Raw genomic sequence first — 20238 nt, forward strand, 5'->3', positions numbered from 1 at the left:
TCCTTGTCCCCTGACTGCCCCCTCCAGGGACCCTCCTATCCTCCCCGGAACTCCACCCCCTATTCAAAACCCCCCCACCCCCGCCTGCTCCCTGTCTCCTGACCACCCACCTCCTAGAACCTCCACCTGATCCAACCGCTCCCTGTCCCCTGGGACTTCCTGCCCCTTATCCAACCTCCCCGCTCCCAGCCCCCTTACCGTGCCGCTCAGAGCGGCACAACAGGCTTATTGGAAAGCCTGGGAGGTGGGCAGGCACAAACCGTCTGCCCACGCAGCGACATACCTACAGGGAAGGGGGGACAGCAGGGGAGGGGCCAGGGGCTAACCTACCCGGCCGGGAGCTCAAGGGCCGGGCAGGACGGTCCTGCGGACTGGATGTGGCCCGTGGGCCACAGTTTGCCCACCTCTGGTCTATTTGGTGTAGTTCTACAGTTTTGACTGGATTTCTTTGCCCTGGGCTGATTGCCTCTTTGTTCCAACCCTTTCCCTCTGGACTCTCCCTCAGTCTCTTTGTCTCAGCTTCACTCCCCACCTGCCCCCTTGCCCTCTTCTCCCCTGCCCCCCTCACCTTTCTATTTAACTTATCCCCCCTCAAGTAAACCTCCCCCCAAAAAGAGTAGAACTAGCATGACATTTGCCACCATCACACTGTTCATTCTGCTTGTGTGTTATAATCCTTCTGTCTTGTCTATTAAAAATTGTAAGCTCTTTGGGGAAGGAACTGTCTACTACTCCTTGTCTGTGCAATGCTAAGTACAATGGGACCTCATTTTCGGCTGGCCCTTTGGCACTACCATAATAAACATGATTAATAATATTTTTTAAAATTAGAAAGATAGGGTCCTTCTCTACCCACTCAAGGCTGTGTGATAAGACAAAGACATGATGTGCTCTCCCTGCCCTCCTCCAACAAGAAGCCACTAAAATAAAAATAACTATATGTAGAACTGCAGCATCAAGAGCTGACGTAACCCAGCACTTGAGGCACAAACAAGGTTCACATATAAAGATTTCACCAGAAGCAACTTTACTGAATTGCTGAAGTACCTGGGCATTGAGTCACATTACTACTTTAAATAACGTTTTAGGTCTGTCTCCTTTTGTGTTTTTACTGTCTCCCCACCTTGAGTCCTCAATTCACTATTTCAAAAAATCTAATTCAGATTTTCTATAAATCTTTTAACATTTGCTATTTGTTTCTATTAAATTTTCTGTCTTCCAGTTGGTCTCACCTGTTTACACTCTTCTTCTTTCTCCAGCATATATTTTCCCTTTCAGTATTCACTTTAGCTCTCTGTGCTTTACCACCTCTTCACTCTTCTCTCCTTCCTTGTACGCCTGTCTGTGCCCCTTTTCTTACCCTGCTACAGCCAGATTATCCTCTCCAGACCACTCCACTCCTTGATACATCAAGCTCCACATTTCCCACACTGCCGGTTCCTTTCTCTACTCCCACTTTGTCTCTTTTTTTGTTTCCTTTGGAAATATCCCAAAGGTAAAATGACAAATACAGCAAAGTTGTAAAGCAAGCAACTCCCCCCCTCCACTGTTTATACTCTAGAGCAGGGGTAGGCAACCTATGGCACACCTGATTTTCAGTGGCACTCACACTGTCCGGGTCCTGGCCACCGGCCAGGGGGGCTCTGTATTTTAATTTAATTTTAAATGAAGCTTCTTAAACATTTTGAAAACCTTATTTACTTTACATACAACAATAGTTTAGTTATATATTACTGACTTATAGAAAGAGACCTTCTAAAAATGTTAAAATGTATTACTGGCACGTGAAGCCTAAAATTAGAGTGAATAAATGAAGACTTGCCACACCACTTCTGAAAGGTTGCCGACCCCTGCTCTAGACGGTTGCACGCTGTTGCTTCTGTAGGCCAAGCACACTGCACAAACCAGGGACTACTTGCATTCTTCTACTGCCTACCACAAGCTAAGCTGTGCCACCCTCCCATCGCCATTATTTCAGAGACTCCCTGAAACCCCTCTTCCCTGATGCCAGAGTGAACCCGCACTGTCCTTCTTCAGCCACATGCTAGGGGCTCTATCCCTACCATATTAATGTTCTCCACTGCCCTCATGGCAGGGGTTCTATGGGCCGTCCCGCTCTCCATAACATTCCGACGCCCCCATAGTTTTTTTTTTTTCTTTCTCTCTCAAAGACAACTTTAATGGGGTCAATATTTTAAAACTGTACTGGAAGGGCAGAGCTGAGATGGGGCATTACGCTGGAAAGTGTTAACAGCTCCCATCAACCATTTTTTTTTATCTCAGTCTAGACAGTTATACAAGTGGGTGAAACGGATGGGTGTGCTAACCAGATGCCAGGGCCTCCATGTGTCCCCCAGTTCCCACTTTTGGTTTTTCCAGTTTTCATCAAAATCAATATGGGTTCTGTCCATTGACGCCTCTAGAACATTCCCTAATATTTTGGACTTATCAGATGCAGAGTTCAAAAGTTATCATGTTACATCCAAACACAGAAATGCCATCTAATTGCGCGTTAAAGCTTGTCACGGAGTCAATTATAGTACTCAAGAGTTAATTTTCATCAGTGGTGTATTAATACCGCAGTTTGTTTCGGGAACTTTTTCTCTAATTGATTTAGTGTTATCATCATCTCCATCGGAAAGTTTACTGGATGGAGGGATACTAACAGCAGAAGTTCTTTCACAATACCAAAAAATCAAAACCCACAACAAACAATCACAACACTAAACTCACTTTCCTACATTCTGATGCAGAACAAAATTGTTTTAACACAAGGAACATCCAAAGGCTCCCCAAATTTCAAGATTTTCCACTGAACGTTAATGAGCATCCATCTGAACCTTTTTCCAACCGTGGAGAGAGAGCGATGCAGAGAAAATTTCACATCAATTAATAAACTGGATAGTTAACTAACAAACCCAATACAGGATTGTGGAGAAGACACCAAAGCAGGGTTAACCTGTATTAATGGGTTCACAGAACAGTGATTTCATTTCACTATTCAGCTATAAGTAGGTACACAGAGCACATGGGAGCCAGGGGGAAATGGAATGATAACAAACCCCACACTCGCTCAAACATATGCGTTGAAGGAGAAGGATTTAGGTTGTTTTTTTTTTTTAAATCTATGCGTATGTTGCCAAACTTGCCAGACAAAATGTAAGAGAGCAGGATTAAAAAACCCTTCTCTCCTCTTCCAGGCTTTTATAGCTACAGCCAGCAAAGAGTAGGCACAAGGTCTATGATGGCTATCCCCCAAATGGCAACAGAGCTCACCATGAATAGACAAGTCCTAGGAACACAAAAGCAGACCATCTACATCTTACAGACTAGAGCAGGGCCTGGCCCCCTCCTGCACGCATGGTGAAGGGGGAATAGTGAGCATCGCCGCCGCCCCTCCTCCTCCCCCCCCAGGGGGGGAATAATCAGCATCTCCTCCTGCCTCTCCACATGGAAAGGGGGGGGGGGATCAGTAACTCCCTGAAACACCTCCTGCCCCACCACTTGTGGGGGGATGATCACCCTCTCCCGCAATCCTCCCCGGCACCTCCCGCCCCTCCACCGGCCCTGGGGGGCAACGATCGGCGCTTCCCCGGCACCTCCCGCCCCTCCACAGGCCGTACCAGCCAGCTCCCCCTCGGGGCCCCAGAGCCCCTCCCGCCTGCCCCCTAGGAACCCCAGAGCCCCCCCTCCCGGGGCCCCAGAGCCCCCCCCGCCTGCCCCCTAGGAACCCCAGAGCCCCCCCCCCTCCCGGGGCCCCAGACCCCCCCCCCGCCTGCCCCCTCCCGGGGCCCCAGAGCCCCCCCCCCCGCCTGCCCCCTCCCGGGGCCCCAGAGCCCCCCTCCCGGGGCCCCAGCGCCCCCCCCCGCCTGCCCCCTCCCGGGGCCCCAGCGCCCCCCCCCGCCTGCCCCCTCCCGGGGCCCCAGAGCCCCCCCCCGCCTGCCCCCTCCCGGGGCCCCAGAGCCCCCGCTTCCCTCTCTCTCAGGCTGGGACGTGGGAACCCTGCCCCGCTCTCACCCCGCCCGAGAAGCCCCCTCCGCGGGGGGCCGCCGCTTTCTCCCGCCGGGCCTCGCCTTCCTCGGCGCCGCCGTACTCGATCTCGCCCTCCTCGGCGGCGGCGCTGGGCTTGAGGCGCTTGGCCTGGCTCTCGTAGGCGCCGTCCTCCTCCTCCTCGTACTGCTCCCCGGACGACGACGGCGACGACATGGCGATGGCGGCCGGCGGCGCACACACAACGGGCGGGGCGGCTCGGCCGCGGCCAGCAGCAGCAGCAGCCCCGGCGACGTCCCGCGCCGCTCCCTGCTCCGGCACCGGCAGCCAGGCAACCGCTCCCGGGCGGCGATTGGCCGGGCTGCTGGAGGGGAGCGCTAGGATTGGCCGAGCGGCCAGCCTGTCACGCGCCGCGACCGCCCCCCTCCGCGAGTTCTTCGAGGGCTGGTGACTGCGGCTTGGGAAAGCCGGGGCGGGGGGGTCGAGGCGCGTGCCGGGGGGCGGGAGCGCGCGGGGCGGCTTGCCCACGCGGCGGGCGGGCCCGCGCATGGCCCTGATTGGGCGGGGCAGCCCCGCGTGCCGTGGCTCGCGGGCCGAGCGCCAAGGCCGGGCTAACCGCGGCCCCCGCCCCCCCCGCCGCAGTGGGTGGCGCCGGCGGGGGCACTGGGCGCCGCGCGCGCTGCGGCCCGGCCCGGCCGGCGGGGCCTGGGGCCGAGCGGGGCCCGCCGCCCGGCGTGAGGGGCGGGGCCCCGGCGGCGAGGGGGCAGCCCGAGGGGGAAGGCCGCAGGGTGCCCAAGCCCTGGCTGCCCCGGCTGCGCGGCCGCCCTCTGCCTGGCTGGCCCCGGGCCGGGCGGGCGCCGGCGGCAGAGCAGAGCCCCCACAGCCTCCGGGACATCCTGCGGCAGGGAGTTCCACGGTCTCGCTGTGTTGGTCTTGAACCTGCCACCTTTTCAGCTGACTGGCCCCTGGCTCGTGACTTGTGAGACCGGGGAGCCGAGGCGCCGTTTCCTTTCCCGGCTTTTGCAGGCGAACGGCCAGGCTGGGCCGGAGCAGTGGTCCCTGCAGCCCCGCACCCTGTCCGCCGACAGTGGCCAGGGCCAGGCCCTTCAGAGGGAACGACCGGAACAGGGCAGTTATCGAGTGACCCATCCCCTGCCGCCCACTCCCAGCTTCTGGCAAACGGGCTAGCGACGCTTCAGAGCATGGGGTGGCATCCCTGCCCATCCTGGCTAATAGCCATTGATGGGCCTGCCCTCCATGACTTGTCTAGTTCTTTTTTGAACCCTGTTACAGTTTTTGGCCTTCACAACATGCCCTGGCAAGGGGTTCCACAGGTTGATGGTCTGTTGTGAGAAGTAGTACTTCCTTTTGTTTGTTTTAAACCTGCGCCCGATTAATTTTATTGGGTGACTTTTAGGATGTCTCCTTTTTTTCATCCCCTTTCTAAGGGGAACAAATCCAGTCTCTCCTCCCAGGAGATATCTCACTGCTCCTAATTAATCTCCTCACCCATTCACCACACTGGGCTTCCCTTTGCACATCCTTCCACCCCCACCCCTGACAGTGAACCTCTCCTCACAATCCAGCCTCAGTATTGTCACCCCCCCAAGCATTGAAAAATCACGACCCAGGTCACCTGTAATCATGAGAATACGTATATGTATTCCAGGAGTTGGGGCTTTAAGAAAAACACCAAAGATCATAGAATTTGCACAGAAGTTGGCAACACTGATATACCAGGCCCCTCAAATCTTGCCACCCTGACGATGTGATTTTTGGGGGCCTGACTGCTGGCTTTTGAATGCATGGGGTTCACAATACTGCACCAGTTCAGCTGAAGTCAGGGAGCTGCAGGTGCTGAGCACTTCACTAAACATCAGGCAGTAGGTCATGTGGAACACCTAGTCATTCAGGCACCCAGATTAGTTGATAAGACACTTAAAAGTTTTAGCCTGTGTGATTCACTCAGGATCACACAGTAAGTCAGTGTTAGAGCTGGGTCTCCTGCCGCCCCTGCTCTTATCACTTAACGCTATCTCCTAGCCATATGCCGCATCAAATAGCAAAAATATAAAATACGTGTAGGTTGGTTATACCTGCTGTAATAGTTCAACAGCAGATTCTTACTCATGGAGAGATTTTTCAGAAGATACTCTCAGGAAACTTTAGGAAGTCCTAGAACCCCAAACTATATAACATTGAATACAAGTAATGACATTTCTCCCATACTGGCAGCTGGCCCCCTCCCTTTCCCAGGAAACAGCAGGTAAATTGCAGGAGAACCATATAAGAGGAGTGGGAAGAGTTATATAACCATCACAAAAGGGACAGCAGCTCTCACTATTGTAAACAGAGTTACCAAGGACACACAGACACCCCAGAGAATGGCGAAGCAGGCACAGAGCCAGGTTCTGATCAGCCTCTCATGCAACTCTGTCAGCCTCAGACCCAGCATTTAGCCTCCAAACTGTGCCTTGCTCTGAAGGAGGTAAGGGTCAGCTCTTGTGCTTTTGTGGGGTAGTATGGCCCAGGGTTCACCCTCTTACGTGAGAAAGGATTATTCTATTGCAAATTTACCCTGCAAGGTTTGTGAGTGTATAACAGCCTGTACTACCGCTGTGTGTATCCACATTCCCTGGTGATTGGTGCTAGTAAACACGCATAATAGGGCCCATGTGTTGTTTCACAGTCTTTGCTGCTTGCGTATGTTCAGATGACACAAGGAGTATATACTGCTGCTTACGTTGTACATGTCTCCTTGATGTCTGTAGGGGCTGGAAGGAACTTCTCAAGGCAGGGGTGCTGGAACAGTTTTTTTTAGTGAGGGTGCTGAGAGCCACTGAACCAAACTGTAAACCTTGCATATGACGGAAACCACTTGAAGCCAGGCGATGCAGCAGCACCCCTACTTCCAACATGTATGTCTTGAGGTCCTTTCCAGCCCTACGTTTATATGATTCTGTGGTGCGCTGATGAGCCCATACCCATCTTGAATGACCCTTTTGTGCATGCCTGACTGTGCACATGGGAAAAAAGCTATTTGTGTTTAGTGCATGGCTAAGCCTTAAAGCACCCTCAGGCGGCTTTATGCAGCACTCTTTGACTGCCTAAGCCATGAAAACATGGAGAAGAACAGTGGTTAAAGTTGAGCAATGGAGGATAGGAAGTTCACACATTTGGTTATCCTTTACCGGCTGGGGGGGGGGAGGGGGAGGGGGTGGTGTTGGGAAAAATATTTCTTTTTAATTAATCTGTTGTCTTTCTTGGCTTTGTTCTTTCTGTTTCATTCTATTGAATTGCTTTATTTATCTTTTCCCCTGTGTTTTTCAGTGCCTCTTTTCCCTCAGTCTATATTTCTTGGAAAATTTCAGTGTATTGTTAAGACTGGTGTCCAAACAGCTAAAGCTATATCTCTGTTTTGGGGACAGCTTGTAAGAGATTAATATCAATTGCCATTGAGATTAAGCTTTCTTTTCTCTGTACTTGCCATTTTTCTAAGTACCCAGCACATGTTATTCCAATGGACATAAATGCTTACCTGCAAAATATGAAGTTTCTAATAAATTTCAGTTATATGGACTGTAGTTTTGGGGTTTTATCAGGCATGACATTCTTCCAGGATGTTGTCTGCTGCTGATCTGAATTATAATTAGATAAATTCCACTGCCTTTATGGCATGCTGTGATAATGAGGTCATGTCTACACTACACAATTAGATCGACTTAAGTTAGGTTGACCTACAGCCACCGCAGTAATTAAATTGGCTGTTTGTGTGCACGCTGCCCTCCTTCTGCCAGCGGTGCACATCCTCACCAGGAGCACTTGCACCGACTTCAGTGGGGCATTTTAGGGGTCTGCCCACTGGAGTCCCGCCACCCCTGGGCGGACTGCTGGCAATGGGGCTCTCTCTGTCAGTCCCGGAGTGGCAACTGGTGATGTAAGTAGGGTGACCAGACAGCAAATGTGAAAATCGGGACAGGGGGTGGGCGGTAATAGGAGCCTATATAAGAAAAAGCCCCAAATATCGGGACTGTCCCTATAAAATCAGGACATCTCGTCACCCTAGAGGTAAGCAACACGGTATCTACATAGATAGTGCATCAACCTAACTAATCAACTTAAGTGCTTTGCCTTTTGCGTAGGTGGAGTTATTAAGTCAGTGTAGCGGGCAACTTACATCAGCGGGAGGGACATTTTAGTTTAGGCGCTCAGAGAGTAAGGTCAAAGTAAGCTGCCTTAGGTTGACCTAACTCTGTAGTGTAGACTAAGCCTGAGTTTCTTTCTTTGTAAATATTCTTGTGAGAATGAATGATTGTTTGACCAAGCTCATTTGTGGTCACTGTTTAAGCAGAATCTGCGAACAGGAAATAGCCAGAAAAGTTTCAATATGTTTCTGTGTAGCATAAGGATTCAAGGAGCGCCATTTGGTAACAGATCCAGCGTTACTGACTGATGCAGTGTTTGCATATTCCAAATGGGGATTTCAAGATTTTTTTTCTCACTCTCAAGCTGCAACACTGATCCCTTTACATCCTGCACTTCTGTCTTGTTCCTTAACTTCTGTAAGGCACAGGCTTGAAACAATAATTCTTTCTGTTTGTCATTCATACTTTTGAAGGAAAAAAGCAATGGAAATGTATCCAATTATTTACCCTCAAAATGTAATATCTGATTCAGAAGATGATCCAGGCAAATATGCATTAATCAGCTATACTGTGACCATTTGTTGAACGGTAGGGACACCATTGTTTTTGATGATCAGATTTGTTTCCTTGTATGAGAAGGAAAGCCAATGGGCGCTAAAGTTTTTCAAAATAATCTTATTCATTTTCATGCAGTTTTTTATTACACAGTATTATTAGTGAAGCGGAGATACAGTTTTCAGTCCACTATGCTCCAGTAGGAAAGGAAATAAAGATTACTCACTTATCAGCATGCACATAAGTGCAATGAGATAATTACACAAAAAATATTTGCTCAGAGGTTGGAACAAAAACAACCACCTCCAAACTCTGAATGACTTGAAACCACCTGATAGTGCACAGAGCTATGTAACCACATGGTCCTGTCACTGGGCTTGTCTTTGTTGCTGTGTTAGCTATTTGAGTGTTGCTCCTAATCAGACTGCCAACCACACACAAATATCTCTAGCTTGAATTAGGTGGTACTTTAAACTTAGCTGGACTGTCAGGGAGTAGGGGGTTGAAGCCTGAGTGCTGCTGACACACTAGTGCAGTGTGGATGCATCTGCTTTATGCTGCCTGAGTGTTATTTTGCAGAGTGGTTGCTCTCACTCCAGCTAGGCTAACATGAGAGGGTGTTAATTTAAGAGTAAATAACGAGCTAATTCTGCAGTGACGACATACCCACTAAACATTGTTTCATGTTCTCTGTGTATATAAAATCTCCCCACTGTATTTTCTACTGCATGCATCCGATGAAGTGAGCTGTAGCTCACGAAAGCTTATGCTCAAATAAATTTGTTAGTCTCTAAGGTGCCACAAGTACTCCTTTTATTTTTGCGGATACAGACTAACACAGCTGCTACTCTGAAACCTGACATACCCGTTGTTGATCTTGTCTTTCCTCCTCCATTGTTTCTTTGCTTCTTTGCATCAGTTTGTTGTGACTTATATTCAGTTACACTGTACACTCTGTGGTGCCAGGACTGTCTCTTAATATGTGTATCACAGAATCATAGAATATCAGGGTTGGAAGGGACCTCAGGAGGTCATCTAGTCCAACCCCCTGCTGTATGTACAGCACCTGGCATAATGAGGCTATGACTGGGACTCTTAGGTATTACTGGAATACAAGTTATAATCAGAAGAACAAACAGCAAAACTATTTCATGCATTTAGGCATAAATATAATAAAATAATCAACATGGGTTGATCTAACATAGACACAGCAGGATGAAAATGAAAAAGAGAGCTCCCTGGAGATCAGTGTGCTCATGAGGCTTTCAAATGTGAATTGAAATTATGTGTTACACTTTGCCATCTGTTGTATGCCCATGCAAGTGGCAATATTAGGATAAGGAGGTCATGGTGGATAATCATCATCATAATCATGAGCTCCCAGTGCAATGCTATGGCCAAAAGAGCTAATGCGATCCTTGGAAGCAAAAATGAACAGGGGAATTTTGAGTAGGAGGAGAGAAGTTTTTTTACCTCGCTATTTGGTACTGGTGTGACTTCTGCTGGAGTACTAGTAGGGATGTGCCGGCCGCCGCTTCCCGCAGTTCTCATTGGCCAGGAATGGCGAAATGTGGCCACTGGGAGCTGTGGGCAGGTGTGACTGCAGACGGTCAATGTAAACAAACTGTCTCATGGCCTGCTAGCAGATTACCCTTATGTTCTGCGTGTGGGCCACAGGTTGCCACCACTGGCCAAGAGAATGATTAAAGAATTAGAAAGTGTGTTTTATAGTGAGACACTCAATCTATTTAGCTTAAATACAAAGAAGGTTAAGAAGTGACTTGATCACAGTCTGTAGCTACCTACAAATATTTGACAGTGGGCTCTTCAGCCTAGAAGAGAAAGGTGTAATGAGAGGTTGGAAGTTGAAGCTAGACAAATTAAGACTGGAAATAAGGTGTACATTTTTAAACAGTGATGGTAATTAACCATTTGAACATCATTTCAAAGGTTGTGGTAGATTCACCATTCCTGGAAACTTTTATATCAAGATTGGATTTTTTTTTTTTAAGATATGTGCTAGAACTTACTTTGGGGAAGTTCTATGGTCTATGTTATACAGGAGATCAGACTAGATGATCACATTGGTCCTTTCTGGCCTTGGAATCTATGAATGCTCTTGAAAACCCAGTGCTTGATGCTGTGCCCACAAATCCACATCAGCTGTGGGTGTGCTCCAGTGCATTCTCTTTTTTATTGTTGGGAAGTGGTCCTGAGCGCAGGGCTCCTATCATGGTTCCAAATCTCGTGACAAATCCTGTGAGACCTTATAGCTGCAAATCTTGTGCCAATCCTGCAAGACCTCCAGCCCACCCCAGAAGTCCCATGGGAGCTGAACATCTTGTGGGAAATGTAGGGGACAGTTTTTGGAACATATAGGGGACAATTTCCTGGTGCAAGTGCTGGAGGAACCAACTAGGGGCGGAGCTCTTCTTGACCTGCTGCTCACAAACAGGGAAGAATTAGTAGGGGAAGCAAAAGTGGATGGGAACCTGGAAGGCAGTGACCATGAGATGGTCGAGTTCAGGATCCTGACACAAGGAAGAAAGGAAAGCCGCAGAATACAGACCCTGGACTTCAGAAAAGCAGACTTTGACTCCCTCCGGGAACTGATGGGCAGGATCCCCTGGGAGAATAACATGAGGGGGAAAGGAGTCCAGGAGAGCTGGCTGTATTTTAAAGAATCCTTATTGAGGTTACAGGGACAAACCATCCCGATGTGTAGAAAGAATAGTAAATATGGCAGGCGACCAGCTTGGCTTAACAGTGAAATCCTTGCTGATCTTAAACACAAAAAAGAGGCTTACAAGAAGTGGAAGATTGGACAAATGACCAGGGATGAGTATAAAAATATTGCTCGGGCATGCAGGAGTGAAATCAGGAAGGCCAAATCACACCTGGAGTTGCAGCTAGCGAGAGATGTTAAGAGTAACAAGAAGGGTTTCTTCAGGTATGTTAGCAACAAGAAGAAAGCCAAGGAAAGTGTGGGCCCCTTACTGAATGAGGGAGGCAACCTAGGGACAGAGGATGTGAAAAAAGCTAATGTACTCAATGCTTTTTTTGCCTCTGTTTTCACGAACAAGGTGAGCTCCCAGACTACTGCACTGGGCAGCACAGAATGGAGAGGAGGTGGCCAGCCCTCTGTGAAGAAAGAAGTGGTTCGGGACTATTTAGAAAAGCTGGACGAGCACAAGTCTATGGGGCCGGATGCGTTGCATCCAAGAGTGCTAAAGGAATTGGCGGATGTGATTGCAGAGCCATTGGCCATTATCTTTGAAAACTCATGGCGATCGGGGGAAGTCCCGGAAGACTGGAAAAAGGCTAATGTAGTGCCAATCTTTAAAAAAGGGAAGGAGGAGGATCCTGGGAACTACAGGCCAGTAAGCCTCACCTCAGTCCCCAGAAAAATCATGGAGCAGGTCCTCAAGGAATCAATCCTGAAGCACTTAGAGGAGAGGAAAGTGATCAGGAACAGTCAGCATGGATTCACCAAGGGCAAGTCATGCCTGACTAATCTAATTGCCTTCTATGACGAGATAACTGGTTCTGTGGATGAAGGGAAAGCAGTGGATGTGTTATTCCTTGACTTTAGCACAGCTTTTGACACGGTCTCCCACAGTATTCTTGCCAGCAAGTTAAAGAAGTATGGGCTGGATGAATGGACTATAAGGTGGATAGAAAGTTGGCTAGATTGTCGGGCTCAATGGGTAGTGATCAATGGCTCCATGTCTAGTTGGCAGCCGGTATCTAGCGGAGTGCCCCAAGGGTTGGTCCTGGGGTCGGTTTTGTTCAATATCTTCATTAATGATCTGGAGGATGGTGTGGATTGCACTCTCAGCAAGTTTGCAGATGACACTAAACTGGGAGGAGTGGTAGATACGCTGGAGGGTAGGGATAGGATACAGAGGGACCTACACAAATTGGAGGATTGGGCCAAAAGAAATCTGATGAGGTTCAACAAGGACAAGTGCAGAGTCCTGCACTTAGGACAGAAGAATCCCATGCACCGCTACAGACTAGGGACCAAATGGCTCGGCAGCAGTTCTGCAGAGAAGGACCTAGGGGTGACAGTGGATGAGAAGCTGGATATGAGTCAACAGTGTGCCCTTGTTGCCAAGAAGGCCAATGGCATTTTGGGCTGTATAAGTAGGGGCATTGCCAGCAGATTGAGGGACGTGATCGTTCCCCTCTATTCGACATTGGTGAGGCCTCATCTGGAGTAGTGTGTCCAGTTTTGGGCCCCACACTACAAGAAGGATGTGGAAAAATTGGAGAGAGTCCAGCGAAGGACAACAAAAATGATTAAGGGTCTGGAACACATGACTTATGAGGAGAGGCTGAGGGAACTGGGATTGTTTAGTCTATGGAAGAGAAGAATGAGGGGGGATTTGATAGCTGCTTTTAACTACCTGAAAGGTGGATCCAAAGAGGATGGATCTAGACTATTCTCAGTGATAGCAGATGACAGGACAAGGAATAATGGTCTCAAGTTGCAGTGGGGGAGATTTAGGTTGGATATTAGGAAAAACGTTTTCACTAGGAGGGTGGTGAAACACTGGAATGCGTTACCTAGGGAGGTGGTGGAATCCCCTTCCTTAGAAGTTTTTAAGGTCAGGCTTGACAAAGCCCTGGCTGGGATGATTTAGTTGGGGATTGGTCCTGCTCTGGGCAGGGGGTTGGACTAGATGACCTCCTGAGGTCCCTTCCAACTCTGATATTCTATGATTCTATGACCCAGCCCCTGCTGTAAAGTTTACCCTCTCTGATTGTGGGAGCCACCTAACTCACCTCTCACTAGGCTCGGGGCTCTCTTCTGTCATGAACCTGCAATTTTTTTGTTCTTTTTCAACATCTAATGGCTCTGTTAAAGAGTGCATGTCCTTAAATTGGAATAGGCATACAGTAACCTGTGTTGCTGGCTAAGAGGAACGAGGCCGCCCCTGGACTCCAATCTTTCTTGACTTCTTGGAAGCTCTGACAGGACTTTTGCAAACTAGGCACAAGTAGTGATAGACAGGGACTGTGTCTGCCCCCTCAATTTGTGGAGTATATCCAACCTTCACCAAAACTGTGCAATCTCAGGTTCTTTGTAGACACATCACTGTTCCTGGATGCTCATGGAACTGCAGTGGTTTGTAAACCCTTTTTCTATCTATGTCTCACTAGAGGGTTGCACTCTTTCCTCCATTAATGCACTTCACTAGTTATCCATACCTAGGGTGACCAGATGTCCCGAGTTTATAGGGACAGTCCCGATATTTGGGGTTTTATCTTATATAGGTGCCTATTCCCCCCCACCCCCCGGTCCCAATTTTTTACACTTTTTGTCTGGTCACCCTATCCATACCTATCCATGGAGGACTAGTGCAGTGCGTTTGACTTATAGGAATAGTCTTGAGTATTGCCTGTAAACTGGCATAAGGAAGATGCAGCTGTGCACCTCCTGTATGTGGTGGGCGACTATAAGAAGATAACAGTAAGGTTCTATGCTACATATTGGCTATATATTTGCTTCTCTATGCAGGAAAAAAATACCAGTATAAATTAACACCTTAGCCTGTACCTATATAATTATACCAGTGTAACGCCTGTGTGGACAATCTTATTCCTGTGTCAGAATCGCCTTGTTTTGGTTTAGCTTATGTCACTTTGGAAGGATTTAATTTAGGGATGTAAATATCATTTAAAAAGTTAACCGGTTAAATGATTACAATTATATCATTTAACCGGTTAACTGAGTCGCTTCAGATGGCCCAGCATGGACGGGGCTGGGGTCCCTCCGGATGGACGGCGTGGGGGGGCGCTGGGGCCAGGGCTGTGCCTGCTGGCGCACAGAGGGTTAACGGTTAAGGTCGGTTTACCTGGTAAATCTAATGTTAACCGGTTAACCTTTTACATCCCTAGTTTAATTATAATAATACTGGTATAACTGGTAAAACTTTCCTATCCAAACAAGTCCACAGTGCAATTGAAGGTGTGTTAGGTTCTTGAAAAGACCTAACCTTGAACCTTGAAAAAGGTTTAGGACTTGACAGAGATCAAAGGCTACATTTTCAAAATGTGGCCTCTAAAACTGCATACCCAAACCAGCATGCCCAAGTTGTTGTATGCCCTCCAATATGGATCTGTTAACCCAGACTGGGCTGTTAGATGTATAACTACCTGGTTTTGGCACACAAGTGTTCACACAAATCTAAGTTTTTGGCATGTGCAAAAAGTTTAGGTTGAAATCTAGAAGCTGGGTTTAGGGCACTTTGGAAATGTTCTGCTCCAGCAGCAAGACAGGAAAGGGTCATCATACTCACTCATTTACAGGGTTTGTTACTTCCACTTATCACACACTAACATCCATCCCTCTTGCAAAAAGATTATTAAAAGGGTAAGAAGAACTGAAAGCTTGTTTTGGTTTGATAGCTTCCTCTCTCTGCACAATGATTATGCTGCTATTCATTTTGGAAACAGATCACAGTGAAGTGAGCACTACAAAGTTATTTGCTACCATTATGCAATGAGCAACATTATTTAAGCAGATAGCAAAAAGTAAACATTTAGGCCAACATTTTCATGAGCATCCATGTAACAGCATTTCTGCGTCCTACTGGTCCCCAGTACACAAGGCAGCAGCTGGCCGATAAAAGGGGTGCTGGAGAGATAGGATAGGGAGAATACCTGGGGAAAGTCAAGGCTGCCTATTCAGATGAAGTGGTTTGACCCTTAGCTGGGGAAGTGTTTGTTGGTCTCTGCTTATGCTTATATCACCTTTTTTGGATTTGGGTTTATAAAGATCTTCTCCTACTGAACAGTATCTGCTGCTATGTTTTGATTCTGCACAGTCACCCCACCAACTTACAGTCCTCTAAGTTTGGATACTCAATGTAAGTCACCTATAGCCTGATATTCAGAGTTCCTAAGCACCCACTAGGATCCAAAGGAGCAAGAGCGGTGGCTGCTCAGAATCCATGTGGATCTCTGGTAGGGCACCCAAACATTGCAGCAACCAGTGTTAATGGACACTTTTGAAATGTTGGTTTTAAAATTCTACCCTGAAAAGTAACTACATAAAATTAGCACCCAGTAGATCCTTGCAGTGTTGCCAGCTCTTATGATTTGATCGTGAGTTTCACAATATTGGTTGTGTTTCTTAAAGTATCAGATACTGGAATCAGGTTATTAGCTGAGAATTTGGGCTTTCATATTTTAAAAAAAGTTTCTAGCCCTTGTCATAGAGAAAAGCTTGAAAATGTGATCTTTGAACACTCGAACACCAGGCCAAAAAACAGCCAAACAGACCCTTCCTCCTCTCCCCCCAACAACCATATTATCTTGAAATTCTCATGATTTTAAAGCCAATCTTATGATTTGGGGCAGTCTGACTCAAGATTTTTGAATGCTTGGGATTGGCAATACTTTCTTTGAATATATTCAGAGGCATATTACTTACTTTAGTATAAAACACCGAACAGGTTTTTTGAGTTCCTCTGTGATTCTGGGAAAGTCACTTCAACCAGACTTTTCACTTGTGGTCACTAATTGTTACCCGGCAGACAGATTTGCAGAAGTGCTGGCCAGCCACAACTGCAACTGAACTCAGTGGTAGCTGTGCGTTGAATGTGTAAAGTGCTATATAATGCTGAGTGAGCACTCGGAAATATTGGGCCCTAAGTGTCTGAGATTGGGCATCCAATATGAGTGGACACTTTTGACTTTAATCTCTATGCCTCAGCTCCCTATTTGTGAAATGGGGACAGTCCCAACCCCTTGCCTCACAGGGATACTGTGACGATAAATTTAAGTTCGTGAAGCACTCAGATACTCTAGTGATGAGCACCATAAAAAAACTTCCACGAGGAAGTTAATAATTCTGTCTTCAGGGAATTCTTTTATTAAAAATAATTTTGGGGGGAATTTCATGTTGGTTCATTTTATCCACCTGGGTGGGAGGCCCAGGGGGCCAGGCAGGTCCTGCCCTGGTGGGGGGAAAGGCCCCAGGTAGGCTGGAGAGCAAGCCTACACACACCCAACCCACAGCAGTGGCCCCTGTACCACAGGACTGGAATTCTGGATTCACAGCACTGCTCAGGTTTGGCCCAGCCACCCTGACAGAGAGGTGGCTATGCCAAACCTGAGTGGTGCAGAGACCCCAGGGGCTGGGTTTTTTTTTGTTTTATGTTGTTTTTCATTTTTTTGTGTATTATTTGGTATTTGTGAAAAACATGGGGCTCTAGTGAGCAGTAAATAAAGCCTGGGGCTACACGCTGCCCATTGAGGAGAAAACAAAATATTGAATAGCTACTTGTCAATTGAAGCACCATCCATCCTGTGCACTGAATGAGGCAGAGGTTCTGTGGAAAAAGATAGTATGTGATCATGTAATTAAAGACTATCATAGTTCATGCATACAAAGGGGCCAAATTAAGGTTGCATGGTCAACCTTAATTTTGGCATTTCCTAACTTTTGAGTACTTGACTTTTTAACTTCAATAATAATCTTTCAGCATAGCTTTTGGTGTATAGTTTCATTGGTTTTTTAAAAAGCAAACAAACAGAAATTCCATCGTGTGGCATCATATTGATATCCACATGGATCAACAGCAGGGCTGGAACCTTTAGGTCCACCACACAGACCTCTGCCACTTTACCCTATGAGAAGCACATCATGCTATCCATTCAGACAATTTTTATCCCAGTTATCAGCCTCAGAGAAATCCAAATCCAACATGAGTTAATTCTGCATATCTGGTTCCCAGCCCTTATGCACTGATGGCAAAGGTGAAGGTCTTAACACCAATGTCTCCCATTAGTCAATGGACATGCATTCCCTCGTCACAGTTTCCATTTGAAACCAAGTATGCTTTTGGTTCTTCTTTCCCACAGCATTTTTAACATGTCTGATTTAATAACTTCTTATATTTGAGTTATCTTATATAATGGGGCTGTCCCAGGTAAGTCCAAGATTTGTCCTTTCTATTTGGTGTCTCAACTGGTTTAGGGGATTTTATTATTTGGGACCTGTCCTGACTTGCATTTGACTGGATGTTTGTATTATTGCCAATACAACCTGGTCTACATAATATTTGTCAAGCCATCATTTCCTGCATCTGATTAGAATCTCCTTTCTCAACATGAGTATCGGATACATGAATTCCTCCAAAACATAGAGGCATCACTTTCACATCCTCCCTAGCTGTTGTTTTTGCCTCTGTTGTGCCAATGCCATGAAATAATTGTAGTTCTGTGGCAAATTCTAGAGTCTCAGAAGGTCTCCTTGGCTTCCAGACACTCATTTGATTTGTGTGTCCAGGCCCAGCTGGGCATCAGTGAATTGGTCCATTGCCATAGAATCACAGAAATGTAGGCCTGGAAGGGACCTCAAAAAGGTCATCTAGTCCACCGATTGCACTCAGGCAGTACCAAGTAAATCGAGACCATCTTATCCATAGTATCTGCAGTGGCCTTTTTAAAACAATCTCAGTATAACTTCTCTTTCTATCCAGAACAGGACCATGTCACTGGACGATATCACCAATATTTTACTTTTATATATTTCTGTGAAAATGCTGTCCACAACTAAACAGTCACTAAGCATCCCCTGCCAGCAAGGTCTATAAGGGATGTGAACAGCTGCTTCACCCAATAAATTGAAGGACCCTTGGTTGAAATGCCTCTGGGGCCTCCTCCCTGGCACATCTGACTAGCATCCAGCTCAGCTACCAGGGATGAGCAATGGCCTGAATGCTTAGATTGCAGCATGGATAGCTCAAATTTCAAAATACTGGTTCCGTTGTTTTGATGTCATAAGAAGGAGATTGTTTCCTTCCTTTAGTTTTGCCTCTGTCAACTGCAATATTCACAAACCACGTAAATTAAACTGTGATAACTAAAACAAATAGGTGTTGAATTCAGGGTTATTAAATACATAGTGTTTTAAGATCATTTATTTTATCTGGATGTACAAGCAACCTTCCTCCCTCTTATTTGCATGAGTCCCTGGGAGCTCATTAGAAACTCCAAAAATGTGACCAAAATAAACCCAGGATAACAGTAATTAGTACCTAGCTCTTATATAGAAATTTTTGTCCATAGAACTCAAAGCACTTAACAAAGGAGGGCAGTATCTTTATCCCCATTTTACAGATATAGGTAAATGGAGGCATGAAGAGTGGAAATGACTTGCTCAGGGTCACCCAGCAGGCCCGTGGCAGAGCTGGGAATAGACCCCAGGTTTCCCTAAAAGATCCAACACTCCAGATTAGAAAACAACCTCACTAGTGAGTGAATATATCAATATTTTAATTCCCAGGCATTCAAAAATATGAGACTCCCAGTGAGGTAATGCGGGTTTTTTGGGGGATGGGGTTAAATATATATTGGGTTCTTTTTGTTTCCCTTCTAGTTTTTGAGTCATTAGGATCATGTTTGTAAGCTTTTCTCTTCAGTCCTGAGAGCTAGAAGCTTACATTTTTAATTAAAGCTGAGATTCTCAGCTATCAAATGACTCCAGGCTCTGGGGCTTCAAGGAATACACCAAGTATTATGAGATTTGTGACAAAAAGGCTAGAGATAGTAACACTGAATATGGGCCTGCTATTCATGTAATAAATTGCAAGGACACAGTTTGCAGAACTATGCGAGAAACTGTATTTGTCACAAACCTTAGACTGCTTCACCTGAAATTTGCCCACTGATCTGTCTCCACTTTAAGGTAGCTTGTCAGATAAATATTTTCTTTTTTATCTCAAATGTGGAGTTTTCCACCCTGAAAATTACACTGGCCTGAGGGCCAGGACAGGTAATATGGAGTTCTGCATCAGTGACATGTTTAAGGCCTGATGCATCTTTATCCTGCAGAGCTGGAAACAGGGAGCTAAATTCTGTGCTGGTAAGATACACCAGCAGAGAATATGGCCCAAGAGCTTTATTTCAATGACAAGGAGAGATTCATAGCCCTCAGTAGAGAGGTCAAGATATCAGATTTTTAAATCATGACATGTATAGGTATAGAAAAGTCACTTGAGAGGTTTTCATAGCTTCTGCTGAGCCAGGTGTAGCTGGACTGCAATCAAAGCTTCTGGCTTTATAGTCAAATGGATTTAAAATAGCAGCCCTAATTAAATCCTTTCAAACTCTCTGAAACATCAATTTTCTGTATGTTAGGGTCTGCTCCAGCTCTTACTAGGGTCAACTGAAGGATTCCCATTGGTTCCAGCAGGAGTTGGATCAATCCTTTATGTGGCACGTGCCGAATAAGTGATAGTGAGGCACAGTTTGAAGGTTTTTCAGCACACATTTAGGATGTATAGTTGTTGTATAACTCTCTTGGCTTCACCACAAAGGAAGAATGGGCCCATCCCAAACACACACACGCACCTCTATCTGGCCAGCCCCGTCTTGTAGAAGAGCCACCAGAGGAGCTCCATCTGTGTGGGTGGAGTTTCCCTGTGATGGAATACCCCTGGGGAAACTCATGCATTGCCTGAACCCGGGTTGGTCTAGATGTTCACTTCTTGGTGCCTTAACTGGGTATTTCCAGTCACTGCATTGGCAGAAA

General features: G+C 46.8%; 1 protein-coding gene across 1 annotated transcript in view; it reads right to left on the bottom strand.

Moving 5' to 3' along the window:
• HNRNPLL (heterogeneous nuclear ribonucleoprotein L like) overlaps nt 1-4389 on the bottom strand; it is a 40889-nt gene extending 36500 nt beyond the window's left edge. Inside the window, exon 1 of the mRNA XM_037896384.2 lies at nt 4018-4389. Within this exon, the coding sequence (XP_037752312.1) occupies nt 4018-4206 (189 nt within the window). The 5' untranslated portion in view covers nt 4207-4389. The remainder of the gene's footprint in view (nt 1-4017) is intronic.
• Nucleotides 4390-20238: the final 15849 nt, after the last annotated feature.

The sequence above is a fragment of the Chelonia mydas genome, chromosome 3, assembly GCF_015237465.2.
Source record: "Chelonia mydas isolate rCheMyd1 chromosome 3, rCheMyd1.pri.v2, whole genome shotgun sequence".
NCBI classification, from domain to species: Eukaryota; Metazoa; Chordata; order Testudines; family Cheloniidae; genus Chelonia; species Chelonia mydas.